This window comes from Podarcis liolepis, assembly GCF_965112155.1.
Source record: "Podarcis liolepis genome assembly, chromosome: 2".
Taxonomy (NCBI): domain Eukaryota; kingdom Metazoa; phylum Chordata; class Lepidosauria; order Squamata; family Lacertidae; genus Podarcis; species Podarcis liolepis.
This window is the reverse complement of record NC_139555.1, coordinates 79,376,956-79,393,101: the sequence shown is the minus strand read 5'-3', so window position 1 is coordinate 79,393,101 and position 16,146 is coordinate 79,376,956. Positions and strand designations below refer to the sequence as shown.

The 16,146-nt window shown below is 42.7% G+C and overlaps 1 protein-coding gene across 1 annotated transcript in view; it reads right to left on the bottom strand.

Annotated features, from left to right (window-relative positions):
- Positions 1-16,146, bottom strand: part of FBLN2 (fibulin 2) — a 136,871-nt gene that overhangs the window by 16,465 nt on the left and 104,260 nt on the right. The window contains 4 exon segments of the mRNA XM_083489174.1: positions 7,600-7,740; positions 9,127-9,228; positions 9,706-9,816; positions 13,100-13,306. Coding sequence (XP_083345300.1) covers positions 7,600-7,740; positions 9,127-9,228; positions 9,706-9,816; positions 13,100-13,306 — 561 coding nt within the window.

The window sequence follows — 16,146 nt, the reverse complement described above, 5'->3', positions numbered from 1 at the left end:
GATTTTGCACTGAATGATGCATTCATCAAGGTCACAGTGGAAAGAATTGATTAGACACAGAAGTTAGGAAGGCTTTGATGGAAAGCTTTACATCTCATGCGCAGGATGACCCCAGTTAAGACAGCACATATAATTTAGATTTCATGTTCATTAAAACATTTTCAGAGAGATTAAACCACTTAGGTGCAACAGGGCACAAAGGACAAACATGAGTAGAACAACAAAGCAACCAGGAGTAAGAACCACAAAGAAGGACAAGTATCTGTGCCAGCACTTAAGTAAGACTAGTTGTGGAGGTCCTAGGATTTAAGCCAGAAGCTGATTCTTGCCATTTCCAATTCGACTGTGACAGTAATACAGATATAGTCCGTAACAGATGTTGTGGTGGAGCTGTGTTCATCTGACCTCCCTCTGGCTGAGTTACTGCTGCAAACTAGGACAGAGAGGGGGAGGAGTGAGGAAGCAGCAAGGCTGGGGTACAGCAGATGTTCTGGCAAGAGCACTAAATTGGTTCCACTGGTGCATTTGCACCATGCTGACCACACCACTAGTTCACTTCTTCTTTTCTCCATCCTGGTATGCAGCAGCATCTCAGCCAGAGGGAAGGCACTGTATGCTACTGGGTATAGTAATGGTGACAGGGACATACATAGCAAGAGGCTGTAGCAGAGTGAAATCCCTTCACTTGTTTTGTGAGAAGGTCCAGGAATTCCTAATATAGCCATATCCTCAATCAGTTCCATATCCTCAACCAGTTGTATATCAACTTATTCACCAGATCTTACAGAAGGCAGTGTTCGCTAGGAGTGTTCACAGGTCCCAAGATTTCCTGTGTGGGTATCCATGCTGTCTCCATTTTGATCTGTGATTCAGCTTCTGAGCCGAATTAAAATGAAGTTCTGTGTCCCCCATTTGCTATAATAGAGAATCTTAAAAATATGCATAGCTTTCTCCCTTTTTGGCCAAAGTGGATGAAATTTACAGGTACATGAGCCTCCCTCCACCACAAATGAATTAAGCCTGCCCAGTGCAGGCTGAGTATATCTGGAGATTTTCATCCAGGACACATTAAAAAAAAAATCTTTAAACAAAGGAAAATCTGTAACTTTTTTGTTTTCTATCCAAATTGGTGCAGTTTGCAGGCATGGCCATCCCTTCTGAGGCTGTCAAATTCAGAATGATAGTTGCAGTGGTTCTCCCAGCAGCAAAGAACATTTTGGTGTGGATACAACAGAATTTGGGACAGGTGGGGTAGTATTGGTGGTGGGGAAAGAACATGGAAAGACTGAGATGGGGGAAATGTCACCACCCAGCTGGGACCCTGTTACTCCAAGGTTTGGTGGTGGTGGGTGGTCTTCTGCCTCTCATGGATTTTGGGAAATACAGCATCTTTTCCCTGGAAGAGATATAATTCCATATTTATTTCCACCGGAGAAGCGAGTGGTGAAAAAAATATCCCTGAAAGTCTGGGGTGGGGAAATGTAACTCTAGCAGCATGGACCATTACCCCAGCTTGGTTTTGTTTCTCAGAAACAATATGGCCATGCATTCTTCAGACAGCTGAAGCCACAGACCCACCCAAAAGCTTAGGTAGTCCCTGATTTACCTTGAAATGTCTTGAAATGTCTGGCAACCCAGCCATGGGTGGCGTATAAATAATATAATTGTTGTTGTTGTTGTTGTTATTGTTGTCAATGGCACAATCCTACTCAGAAATGTGAGACCTTTCCCTGAATCACCCCAATTCGCCTCATCGTTTGAGGTACACCCCACTAGAATCCAGTCCTCTTGGGAAAAGAGCAACTACACTAGCAATGTGTTCAGATAAAATAAATCCTGAAATAAATAAATCCTCAGCCAGACAGTCCATCCGTAATATACAGGCTTTATGTGATAGAAATACAACCAACAAGCCACTTACGTCTCATAAGCAAGAATAGTGAATCTCAAAAATAAATCAAGGGATTATTTTTTTTAAAATGTCAAAGGCAGAAAGGGTGTAGAAATCCTATAGGGAGCCACAGAATAAGCCAGGCTGACAGCCATTATAAAAGCAGCCACATACTGAGTCAGACCAATGGTCCATCTAGTTTAGAATTGCCTTCACTGAGTGGCAGTGGCTCTCTATGGCATCAGTCAGGAGTCTCTTCTAGCCATACCTGGAGATGCCAGGGACTGAACCTGGGGCCTTCTGCATACAAGACAGATGTTCTACAGTACATTGTATTACAGTAAAGTAATATAATGGAAGAATACCTGACTTGGCAGTACTGCATGTGAAAATGATCTGAGGATTGCAGTTAATCACTAGCTGAGGGATGAATCAATAGTGTGATGATGATAATGACCTGAACTAGAGGTTCTCAGATTCCCTGACACAATTTGGGGAAGGGCAAGGTGTGGGAGGAGAAGAGGGGGCGAAAGTACAGTTGAACTAACAGAAGAGCTTGCATGGGCTTCTGATAGCAGGACTAAGTTAGCTGAATCCTGTCCAATGAAGTTGGTTGGTGGTATGGGAAATAAGTCATATGAGAGAAGTCTGAAGATCCTGGGTATGTTTAGCCTGGTGAAGAGAAGGCTGAGGGAGAATACCTGAAGGGCCTTCATATAGAAGAGGACAAAGACTCCAGACACTGTTCCAGCACTTTCACAACATCTCCTGATGAAGATGGAAAGGAGAGATCGAACTGAGTGTCGTCTGCACAGAGGTGACAGCACACTCCAACTCTCCAGGTGACCCCTCAAGGAATAGGAGGGTGGATTTCAGCTGTACATTATGAGAAACTTCTCAATTATGAGAGCTGTTTGTCAACAAAACAAATTGCCTCTCTCTCACTGTCAGGGACAGGAAGGGGGCCAAAGGGTGCGAAGAGGAACAGGAGGATGGTCCAGGGGAAGGGGCCAGTGATTTCTGGGTTTCTACGCCACCCGTGAGGCAGTGTTCGGGTGGTCAGGGATGGGAGAAAAGGAGGCAGGAGAAGAAGTGCAGGAATGCATAGAGATGGAAGACATAGCCTCAAAGAGAACTGGGCTGTTAGAATTTCCTCTGACCTCTACTCTGCTGCTGCACAGGAGAAGCCACCGGTTGCTTGCACACACTACATCAGAAGGTGGGGTTTAAATGTGCTGATGGAGGCATGATGCACATTTGCTCCAGGTCCAGCTATTTAACAGGAGCTGTGCATGTGATTTCTGACCAAACTGCGGGAGGCAGTGGAAGACAGGAGTGCCTGGCGTGCTCTGGTCCATGGGGTCACGAAGAGTCGGACACAACTAAACGACTAAACAACAACAACAGTGCATGTGATTCTTGCACCTTAGCAGCTGTTGTAATAGAGCACTGTGCTTATAAAGAACTAAACTTCCAATCCAATGTCCTCATTGGACACTCACTAAAGTTTCCAAGCTGAGGTTGGGAAGTCATCTGTTGGGAGAGGAGCAGGGTATGCTCTTGCTCTCTCCATTTCCTGTATCAAGCAAAGGGGCTGAGAGATGGTGTACAAGGCCTCTTCCAACTCTCGATGGTTCTCAAAAAGCTGTCAGAGATTAAAGATGGAAGGAAACATAATGTAATTGGAATCCCTAAGCGACCTTGAACATTTAATTAAAACTAGAATGATATGGAAACATGAAAACAGAGAAGACTCCAATTATTTTCACCATCTCCAAGATGTATAAATAGCTCCCTCCCTGGAATTTATACCAGTGAAATAAATTTCACAGGTTTGACTTGCATGCTGATTGATTTCAGTTGAATGTGAAAACTTAGTTGAGAGAAGAAAATGCAATCTATATTCTTTGGGAAATACTGACCTGTCTGGAAACAAACTGAATCACACTGCGAAACAAATATTTTCAACATTGTCTTATTTGTAATGTGAAATCATGAAATTTGATGAATGCCAACAAAAATTAAATAACTCACTGAGTCTAAGGAAACATTCACAGAAAAGTTTACTTGTGGCCCAATTCTACTGATGTTTACTCAATGAGACTTACTTCCAAGTTAGCATATCTCAGAATACAAAGGCTGTAATCCTCAAGATACTTACTTGGGAGTGAGCCCAAAGAAACTCAGTGGGGGGTGCTTCTGAATATATCTTCTGCATAGCATATCTTCAACACTCCTAAAATACATGGCCTAAAAATCTCCTTGAAGTATCCTCCCAGTTATCACAGAAATGTTCAGCTGATCCTGCCTTTTGTTTGTTTTTTTACAACAAGCAACAACGTTAACAAGTCCTCTCATGTTCAGTTCAGAGTCAGCTTTCCAAATATGTACAGCATATGGTTGCATTAATATACTGAAACCTGAGTGGGGATTTTAATGGAATCTTTCGTGCTTTTTAGATGAATTACTTTTCTAATATCTGCTACATTTCATCATTGCCTTCCGTGAATATTTGGGTAGCTTTAGAAAAAGTTGCTGCAATGACATGAGTCAAAGATTTTCTGAGAGCTTGCAAGACTCCCACTGTAAACTGCTTGATTTTACTCCATTGTCCATCCTTCAAGGGTGGACTCTTAGCCAGTCTATCCATCACAAAATGACTGTCTGCAGTCATTTCTTGGCAAGTATCCATGTACGCAAATTTGCAGAAGCAGCTTGGCAGATGGAGGTGGATCCACTATGCTAGTTTCCTGGCAGGCAGGCCACTGTTGCTTACCCAGAGAGAAAGGGAAAGTGGTGAGACCACAGGAAGATCAGTGCTGTGCAAACTCGTAAGCAGGAGCTATGGAATGGCAACACTAGCACCATGCCAACCTCCCCACCACCTTGCCTCTCTCCCTCCCAGCAAGTAATAGCGACCCACCTGCCCCACCCAATGAGTCACTTCTGCACACTTGTGATGTGATGCATCAGCCTCTGCTGTTCCTGCCAGCTTCTCAGTCATTTGAGGCTCTGCAGAGCACAGAGCTGACTACCACCAGTAAACAAAGGGTAGTTTGGGGAGGGCCTCAGGTGTTCATGACTGAGCTCGGCATTCCCATCCAGGAACACAGGGAATCTGCCATCCCACACAAAAACACCCATGATGCTAAAACTCAAGGTTGGTTAATGAAACTGATCAACGGTTACGGAGTATAAAAGGGAAGTGTAGACCTGTATAGAAAAACAGACTCAGTCACAACTAAGTCTGTACATTGAAACATTGCTGAGCTGAATGCTAAACACAGAGGTTTGCTAACCTCCCTGAGATCCCCTTTGGCAGAAGTCACAGTACTGTAAGTCCTTCCTGCCTGAAACCACTACCAGGGTGAGAGGTTTGTGAGCCACACTTGTAGCTGGGATCTTGCTTGCACTTCCTCTTGGCTAAAGTGGCAGAGACCAAAAGGATCTACAGCATCCTTTTTGCTGCCACCTGTTGGTCGAAAGAATTTATAAGAACATAAACCGATGGACAGTTTATGTTGCAACCTATTACATTTTTGCATCTTGATGTAGCACAAAAGGAACACCACCTTACCGGCCGCATCTTCAAATTAACCATAAGTACAGCCAAATGATTTTCATTAACACATCTAGACCTTAGGAGGAATTTGGGTTTTGTTTGCTACCAGTCTCTTGTTCCTGTTGCTCGCTAGCTTAAATAGATGCTGTTGTGGCCATATACGGGGGGGGGGGGGTGTTGAAGGGTGCTACCTAAAGATTGCTGCCTAGACATCCAAACTGGGTCACCAGGTTTTCCTTGGGATAAACATGCAGAGCTAAAGTTCCCAATGTTTGTAGAAGAACTGACTATTAAACCACTCTGAGAATTGTAGCTCTGTTAGGGAAATAGGGGTCTCCTAACAACTCTCAGCACCTTTAACAATCTACAGTTTCCAGGATACTTTGGGTAAAGCCCAGGACTGTTTAAAGTGGTCTTCTACTATCGTATATGTATAGTGCAGCTGGGATGTATGGCTTCCCATGATTGTGCAAATGTGCAGGACCTCAGAGGCAGGCTCACAGCCGCTTTGCTCTTCCCATCCTCTATATTCCAACTGCACAGAGAACTAAATCAAAGTTTGGCTTAGTGTGTTGTCCAAACTTATGCTCACTACTCACCACAAGTTGCGACCAAGGAGTGGGAATAAAAAATGCTGGAGAGGAGCTTACTGTGTTGTGTGAACTAGGGCAGTGAATCCTTTTTTTGTGGTAAACATGAAACTTTTAGGAGAGAAAAAAATGCAGTTTGTATTCATGGAACAACACCAAAGAGGTGTCTCTATGCTGCACTAATAGACAGTGACTTTTACAGCATGTCTGACTATCAGGAATTCTGGAAACCCACTTAGGAATGCAGCTGGAATTTCAATCTTTCATTATTTAACTACAGGAAACTCAAGAGACAATATTCTTCTTAAGTGATCCATTTTGGAACCAGAGAAGATGGCTCCCTTACTGGTAAGTTTACACATACTGATGTTATTAACAACTTCAGACATTAGAAATGTATAATTTGCAGGCATTAAGTTCAAAATCATTTACATTTCCCCCCAAAATAGTTCAAGACGGAGCACGAAAGCAGTTGAGCTGGCCAAGGATTCTTTATGGTTCTTTCGAGGGACAGCAACTCAATAAATTAGAAACCATCATATATCTGTGGTTTTCCCTGCCTCCTTAAAAAGTCAAGAAAATGTTAATAACGGCAAATGAGTACTCCATGTACCACACGTACAGCAAAATCAAATGCAAAGACAGGAAACACGTGCATATGGAATATGTGTCAGAAACAACATTTATCTAGAACCATTTGTGCTGTAGTATAGCTCAGACAAAACTTAACTAGGAGGGGCATGTCTCGTTGTGAAAGAACAGCCACCTTTTGGTATGTGTTAAAATTGTATGCATTACATCTCACACTAATAAGGAATATTGGCATCAGTTACAACCAGTGCTATTTTTCTATATAAAAAAGAGGTGCCAGAACTCACCATGAACGCCTATTATAATGGTAATGGCGCCCACCTTAGAGGTGCTGGAACTGAGTTCCGGTGAGTTGCGGCTGAAAAAAAGCTCTGGTTTCAACTGTATTCAAATGTAGGCTTGGAGTGGAACCAGCTGAGGGTAACGTGAATTTTCAGGATGCTATCAAAGTGGCATAAAGGACAGCAACGCAGCCCAGGTTTGGCAAATCCTTCCACTGGCTCACTGGCCCACCATGGACTTTGCAGCTCCATGGCTTCCTATTCGGGATGGGTAAAATATAACCATTTCAGTTCCTCCCAGTTCCTTCTTCTCTCCCCACAGTCCTTCCTGGTTGCACTGTCTTTCACTGTGGTCATGAGACAAATACATGAAGCTGATATAACAAGACAAAAGCCACAGATGTTATCATGTTCATACAAAGGTAGGTGATTGAAATGGTTGCCTCTCCTCTACCAGAATGGAGCCATCACAGCTATGGGTGTTTAGGACTATATAGAGATTTTGCTTGGGCAAAAGCCACGCAACAGAAAATGGACAATGTTAAACACAACCCAGATAACAGGGCATGCCTTTTCATGGACTTAAATACAGAGAGGGAAGGGAGGATTATAGCACCCAAGATATGAAGCTGAGCACATTGCGTAGCATGAAGAATTATGGTGCCACCTATCATATCCTCTTACCAACACATTTTCTATGCATGTTGAGTACAAAGCCCTCTGCACAGATAACACTGTGGTTGACACAGTAGAATGATCCCCATGTGTTCACACATAATTGTCTTCTGGAGCAACTGTGAATACCTGTAAGGCACTCATCCAGGTCTTTATCAACACATTGCAGTCAAAAGGGAGGGGAAAAACAAAATAGTATTAGAATTACTCTGGGGATGAAATAACATTTGTTCCACACTGAAACGATCTAATTAACAATGTGCCTGAGTTATGGTGCTATAATTTCCTTGTGCTAAATTTTCAAATCGTTGAACTCGTTCAAGAATTGAAGGTCTCTGGATCTTCAGCTGGGCCCTTTTGCGCTGTTGACTTCAATCTCTGTGGGTTGCTTCTGCAAACTTCTCCTTCAGCTTCCTTGGATTTAGTGGTGCTTTCTCTTACTTCTTACATGCCAAAGAGGCAGAAGGTGAAACACTGAAGTCATGAGGGTGAGGAAGGTCCTTCCCAACAGAAACATATTTGCTTCTGCTATTAGTTCTAGCAGACTAGTCACACAATACACATGTGAGGCCGCTTTGCACAATACTATTTTTGACACATTGAAATGAATGGCAAAGTCATTGCCCAAGAGTAGCACATATGACAGTCTTTAAATGACTTTCATTGGCCCTCAGCCAGAGTGGTTTCCTATTCATTTTACTGCGAGAAACAGAATGTTTTCTCCATACTATCAAATCGCTCGCTCGCTCTCTTTTAGTTTGCGGTGGCATGAAGGAAATGCCCCAATTCCTGTGGTATGCTCTTGCTTAAGCAAGACCTTCTTGCGTAAAAGAAGCAACCACAGGAGGCTTTCAATGCAGTTTTCACACTGTGGGTCATACACCAGCACTTAGGACATGGGCAGAAATGAGAGCTTTGGTCTCATCATGAGGAAGGCAATGAAGGAGGTGTTTGACTCTTAATTGGCACTTAAATTAATTAATTTTCCACCCAGTGATATGTATCTCTAAGACAGAAAATTAACTTAGGTGCATGACAACATCAGTGGGAGTGTGGGCTTCATAGGGCACGGAAAATAATGAATGGCAGTTTTATACATCAGATTTTAAAGCAGGGCTGCAAAGCCTGTGGCCTCACAGCCACATATGGGGTTCACCCTAATTTCATAGAGGGGAGAAAAGGTGGGGAAAAGATGCCACAGAAAGAGAAAACTGGGGAGGGGGGAATACACACACACACACACACAGAGAGAGAGAGAGAGAGAGAGAGAGAGAGAGAGAGAGAGAGAGATCATCCACAACCCTTCACCCAACAGCTATTTACCATGATGTATAAAACAGGCCATCCATGTTTGCGACTTGCCTCCAACAACATCAATGAACTGAGCAACTGGGCTGCCCAACACGTCTTGTGTCATGGCCTGCACCAGTTAGCTAATGTTCTCATGAACCACTCTTGCAAACAAGCTGCTAGGAAGCTTCCCTGATACATTTCCATGTATGAAACAGAGTAGATAGAATTTCAGCATTCACGTACCTTCACACGAAACCCCGTCTGACATCAGAGCATATCCAGGTGAGCAAGAGCACACAACGGCCCCTTCCAAAGTATTACATATGTGCTTGCAGGGACCATTATCTAGGAAACACAGTGTTTGAAAAATGCATGAAACTCCTGTGCAAAGCAAAATTCCTTCCAAGTCCCAAGAATTTCTTCCTCTAATTATAACCCCTGTCATTGCACCAGGATGTAAAATGTGGAAACAAACAATCTATTCTCGTAACCTTAATCACTATGTACAAGCCTTCTTTTATAGGCAAACACACCTGTGTCATTCATTCTCATCTGTGCATTTGAAATTACCATGTACAGCTGTGTTGCCTCAACAGCACTAAATAGATAGCATGAAATAACCTTGAATTCAGAACCTAACCTCAAATTACCTCAGCACGTTACCTTCTGAGATTCTGTCCGTCTCTCGCTCTCTTCAGGCTAATACTGGAGGCAAGCAATGTGTGGACGTGTGTTGAAATCAAAACAGCCGAAGATGCTTTTGAATGTATTGCAGACTTGTAAAAACCATCTCATGTCTCCACCTTGCCTATTTAGACATACCTTTACACTTCTCTTCCTCTTCGTTGATGGTTGCAGGCTGGATATTCAAGGCTTCTGGAGCAATAGTGGCTTTGTCCTGTAAGGCAGTATTTGGTCCATCTTCTTCAAAATCTATACATTTATATTATATAAAAATGGAGGAAATCAACTTTAATTTGCTTCATATATCTCAGTAGCCACAGGGACATGAACAGTAACTAAACTATTATTTGTGGCTTATAAGAAAACACAGAATGCTTCCAGACAGAGAGCTGATATCATAAACGGATTGTTTAGGTCCAATTTCGCTTTGTTTGGTATGTAAGGTCCCACACACTCCTGCTTTTTCAGTAATCATATTCACAGTTGTTCCATTGCTTGCGATCCACAACAGTGGGTGAAGCTTCAGCCGTTCCTTGCCTGCTCATTGAAAATTGGCTAAAGACAACTACAGTTGTATTTGAGAAGGGAGGGATAAACAATTCTTTGTAAAGATACAAAAATAAAATGTAAGGATACATTTGTGATGTGTAATGATATTTTGAAGATATTTGTCATTATGGATGCTGACAAATTTGTTTTCTGATCAAATGATGGGTACAGTCCATTTGAAGGGGAGCACTGGAAAGTCTCACTGAGTTATTTGGAGTTATCCAGGAAGTGATTAAACCTCTTCCATTTACAACTGTTAATCAAGGTTCTTAACTTTGGGTGGATGCTACCCATGTTTTAGCATCTCAAAAGTGTATTTTTCTTCTATTTGAAAGCATACACATATATTAGACATGGATGACTATGAATAGCTAGTCATCACTAAGAGAAGGAATTGCAGTGTAAGTCCACAAGAATAATTGATATGATTTGTATAAATCAAGTTGTCCTATTTGACATTTAGAGGGCAGCTTACAAGTATGAAAACTGTATTTGATACATTGGATCTCTTGCTGCAATTTAGTTTTGTTTGCAAAACAGTAAGAACAGCATCTGCTAAAAAGATAACAAGAGGTGGTTGTGGGGCAGGGGCTGGATGAGTTTCATATTTTGATTTAGTTACTTCTATTTGTCATAGAAATGTGAACTGTTTCACTTTAATTAAGTGTGTGTCTGGCTTCATACAGAATACGACTCTGCTCCCTGCTATAGATTTAAAGCTGTGACTTCCTTCCTTCCATGGATATGATCTATATGTCTGATTGTGAAAATGTGGGGCTGTTGTTACTATAAGAGGATTTTCAATCAAGTTTGCCAAGTAGTTAAGAAGTCCGAAAGCTCTAGTAAGGATGAAGCACAATGAAAAGGCAGGATAACATGACACAGTTCTAGTCAAAGAGAATGCCCACATCCCACAAGGAGGGAGAGAGGTTCATATAGTCATGGTTTCCTAATTAGGACTGCCTATACAAATTAAACAAATTGAAAGTTAATTGTACTTTCCACATCTCTGCCCAACCCCTACCTTCCAACCACATTCTTATTTTTCGTGATTGGTGAGGAAATTACACACCACAAACATTTGAATGAAAAAATTGTTTCCCAACAGTGGACAGAGTAAGCACAAAAATCTGAACCACAATGCTGCAACACATGTTTTTTATGAATGCAACATCACTGCACCTAAATCCTGCTGGTTATCCTCCTGAAAAGCTAATGAAACACAAATTTTTTCTAAGAAAAATCACGACTTTTTTGTAGTGATTCTGTTGGAGTTTTGCAAAGGGAGAATAAGAAAGAGGAAGGGAGAGTGGAGAGGAAAACATAAGGGTTTTTTGGCAAGAAGAAAATAAATGACTGGAATAACTTTTGAAAAAGAAAATGTAAGACTGGAAGCAGTACAAGCGAAAAGATTTTTGAATCAACCTGAGTTGTAATCAAGGACTGTTGTGGCACCAAGTATTTTGGAACCCTGGATGAGGAAATCTTATTGGCCTCCCATTCCCGCAGAAGCCCCTGGAGTTATGCTTGCTGAGGAATTTAATCCTCTGGAGCCTGGAGCACCCCCATGCATACTACTGCAGGTAAACAAGTTACTGCCATTGTCAAATTCACACCCCCAATGAAGAAGCCTTCAATAAGGCTAAATATACCTTCAATGCATATTTGATGTCTCATGAGACCTTAGTCATTTGCCAACGATCCCTCCTCTCGAGTGATTCTCATGTGCCACCATACCCAGGGAAACCATACTCTCTTCAGCCAGCCCAAGAGCTGTTTGCTGTGCTGGATGAGCACCTTTTCTGTTGGGGTTGGAAGACACTGGGTGTACAGGGCATCCCCACACACCTTTCATGTGATGGCCGGCACATGTGAAAGAGCCATCACATATCAGCCTGCACAGATAAAGGTTTCATAGTACCTTACACACAAGACTCTTCAATGGGTGCATTTCATACATTTGGTTGAAGATCATTACAGTAGGGCTCCTTCCACCTGCCTTACCCCACCCCCTGGCCCTGGGACTCCTCATAAGGAAGCTGTGTCTGGAGGAAGAACTGTGAGGGGAGAGGCTTCATCAGGCAAGGCTTTCTTCCACCTGCCTTGCTCCAACCTCTAGTCTCTGCTTCTCAATTTCTATTGTATTATTTTATGTACTGTGGCTAGCCGTTGTTTTATTGATTATAGTTTAGAAATTATTTATCGTAACTGTTAAGGCTGAATTTCTGTTTAACTTTTATATGCTGATATTATTATTTTATACTATTCTAATGATTGTTGAATGTTGCTTTTTTGATGTACGTTGCTTATTTTAAAGTTATGTTTTATTATCACATTTTTGTATTGCATTAGATTGTTATAAGATGTACATTTTTTGTTTCTTCAGCTTGCAAACCACCTTGAGTATTGAAAGATAGAAAGACGGTATATAAATTAAAAAATGATGATGTTGTTGTTGATGATGATGATGATTACAGTAACAGCTGATGCATATGTACATGTGTGCTGGCAAATTAAAAGGTAAAGGACCCCTGGCAGTTAAATCCAGTCGCAGGCAACTCTGGGGTTGCGGCACTCATCTCGCTTTACAGGCCGAGGGAGCCAGTGTTTGTCCACAGACAGATTTTCCGAGTCATGTGGCCAGCATGACTAAGCCACTTCTGGTGCAATGGAATATCGAAACCAGAGCAGCACATGGAAACGCCGTTTACCTTCCTGCCAGAGTGGTACCTATTTATCTACTTGCACTTTTTCGGCATGCTTTCGAACTGCTAGGTTGGCAGGAGCTGGGACTGAGCAACGGGTATCACCCCATCGCGGGGATTCAAACCGCCGACCTTCTGACCGGCAAGCCCAAGAGGCTCAGTGGTTTAGACCACAGCACCACCCGCATCCCAGCTGGCAAATTATGAGAGCTAAATATGAGAGCAAACCTATTGTAGTCGGACCCAATACACATTTTACCAGTGTTTCTTCTTCTCACCTGGATTGCAGCTGAGTCCATCATCCTGCAGAGTAAATCTTGGGAAACATGAGCACTTGTAGGATCCCACTGTGTTGATGCAAAGGTGTTGGCAGAGCTCTCCAGGATAGGCAAGACACTCGTCCAGGTCATCTCCAGGTAAACTGTTTGACAATTCAGCTTCATTGCTGATCGACAAGGCTTCATGGTGATCCTCAAACTCTGAAACTGTCAACATGCCCAAACCATTAGTAAAGACAAGGGGAAATGCATGTTCTTTATATGCAGATTACATGACTTTGAGCACTGCTATATATTAGTGAAAAACCCATCAGTCTGACAGGCTGTAACTGGGAGAGCAGGAATAGCCTTACTCCCATAGCTTGACTTGTCTCTGAATGACGGTGGTAGCAGTAATTCAACTGACAGGTAGACTTTGGGGGACGCATACCTCTTCACCAGGGTTCCTGTCACTAAGTGCCATGGTGGCAGAAAGGGGAGCATTTCTCCTGACAAGAGCCCTGTAGACACATCATAATAGGCTTCCTACACTTTGATCACACAGAGCCTTCTAGTTAGCCCTGCAGATATCAGGGAATGGTTTGAAGACAAGGACTGGGGAATGCATTCATTGGCAGAACAGCTTCTTTCCGATGGAGAGCTGAAGGGGGAAGAGTCGTCCCCCTCCTAGTCCACAGCATGTTCAGAAGCAGAGAGAGAGAGAGAGAGAAGCTGAACAGCTTAGGGAGGAGTTACCCAGTTTTGAGATAATGACAAAATAACCAGAAGGGATGGGGCAGCTAGTTGAGACGCTGCTTGAGAGTGTGGGGGACCCTCCCTCACCACAGACTCAGAGATCCGAATGTACCAGAGAGCAAAGGAGTCAGAGGGAGGAAGGAACTTCCCACTGGTGCCCAATATGCTGCGGAAGTCAGAAGGAAGGTTTAGAGTAGCCAACTGCCCTCCTTGCGGAGAGCTGTGTATTTGTGCTTGCAACATGATGCTGTAATAAAAAGCCTATAAATCTACCAACCACTCATTAATTCTTATCTGTGAAGTTACTGAAGGGAGGGGAGGACTCTCCACACCTGACAGTAGAGGACAGAAGGGTGCAGGCCTCTGAGAAGCCATATTTAAATGTGTAACACTGCAGAAAAATCCAAAGAGATGGAACGACACTAAGAAGAGTAGGGTATGGATGGAAATAAAAGTAATACATTTCCTGATCTTCAGAGATTTTGTGAATGCACAGTACCATCTTCAAGATGACAAGAGCGTACAGAAGCAGCAGATGGTGGCTTACAAAGGCTGAAGAAGGACATGTGCCCTGAACGAGGCAAATCCAGAGGATTTCCCTCATTCACAGTGCATGCATGCAAAGTCCACAGAATGAAGATGAGGAACATATTAAAACCCAGGAGAGGGGATCTGTTTTTAATGGTGAACATCTTGTTTCAAGTTCTATCTAGAGCCTTGCCTCTGGGCAAGCTCTAAGCATACATCCACATTAGCATATTGGACAACTTATCCCTCCTCCGTTCTGCTCTCCCTGCCATGAGGCGGAGGGGAGGAGGCTGGGCAGAGAGGAAGCCTAAAGGTTAAATGCAATTGATCACAAACCTGGGAGGAAGGAGAGCTCCGAGAGAGGGAGAATTGAACTTTAAAATGGCCATTGATTAAAAGGAATTGCTTTAGCTCTTAGTGCACAGCTCATTTGGTCAGCAAATGTGGAGGGCAAACAGAGGAAATAAAGGAAAACCTATTTGCCGGAGGTCATGCAGAATAGGCAATGGCTGGTGTAAACTTCAGTTGTCTAGAGACAGATTCCGTTGCACTGTGCCATTTATCAAGAAATGGACTTTATAATGCATAACAGATGATGATGCAAAATGCAACCATTTCCAGAGGGTTGACCATGTTGGTCTCTTGCAGCAAAAACAACAAAGAACCTTATGGCACCTTAAAAACTAACCAATCAATTTTGGCATGAGCTTGGATGAAATACAGTCCCCTTCGTCAGATGCCTGTGATTAACATATGTTTATTCCACAGAGATCGTCAGCTTCTAGTACTACTAGTAGCATTGGGGAAGGAGGGGGAGAGGGGGTGCTTTTTCCTTATGCTTCTGTATTGTTAGTGACTATGATCTAAGAGAATAATCCTGGAGCATGATGGATGTAGACAGAGCTGATTAAATTCTGACCTGGTTCTTTGACCATTAAATAGGAAACGCCAAGTGAAAACGGATGACCAAAAAAGAATCACAATCATTCTACTGGTGTCCAAAAGTCATTCTTTTAGATTCATGACTAAAGTTTATATTTCTATATCTACACAGTGCTTTTTTATGGGGGGATGCAAGGGTACGCATACCCCTAAACATTTTGTGAATCTTTGTACTTTTGTCCATTTACTGTATTTATTTTCCCCATTTGAACTATAAAATGGTGATTTTCTGGAGTCAAAATGAGAGTACCCCTAAACATTTTTAAAAGAAAAAAGCACAGAGAGAGAGAGAGAGAGAGAGAGAGAGAGAGAGAGAGAGAAGTTTAAGGGAGAGATAAGCAGAGTACAAGATAATATAAAACTAACTTGGCACCCAGCTCGCCTACTACCTTTGAGCAAGGTACAAAGTTCAACTGTTATGCTTGGCATATAAATAAATCTTCAAGATGCTATAATAAAAACTCTTAAAAACCACCATCCCTATATTTGAGCTGGCAGATGTGTGGATGGGGGAGGCCCAACCAAAGGGGAGAGGACCTGGGGCAACATGAGGCTGGTCACCTGTGCAGGTAACCTTCAAAAATGGGTGTTTTGGGGGAGTGATTACTTTGCCCAGAAAGGGGACGGGGTACAGTTTGGAAAGCTCTCCTCTTGGGCTGCTGCTATCAAAACACAAGTCACTCCATTCACATTTTAATCAGAAGCATAGGGTGCGCGAATATCTCCTTTGCACCACTTCTCCTGAAGTACACAGCATCTGATCTCATTGTTCCTCTCCCCCTCTTCTTTCCCTTCTCTCCTTTGTCTAAATTTAGATTAGTTCCCCAGGCAGGGAATTGCCT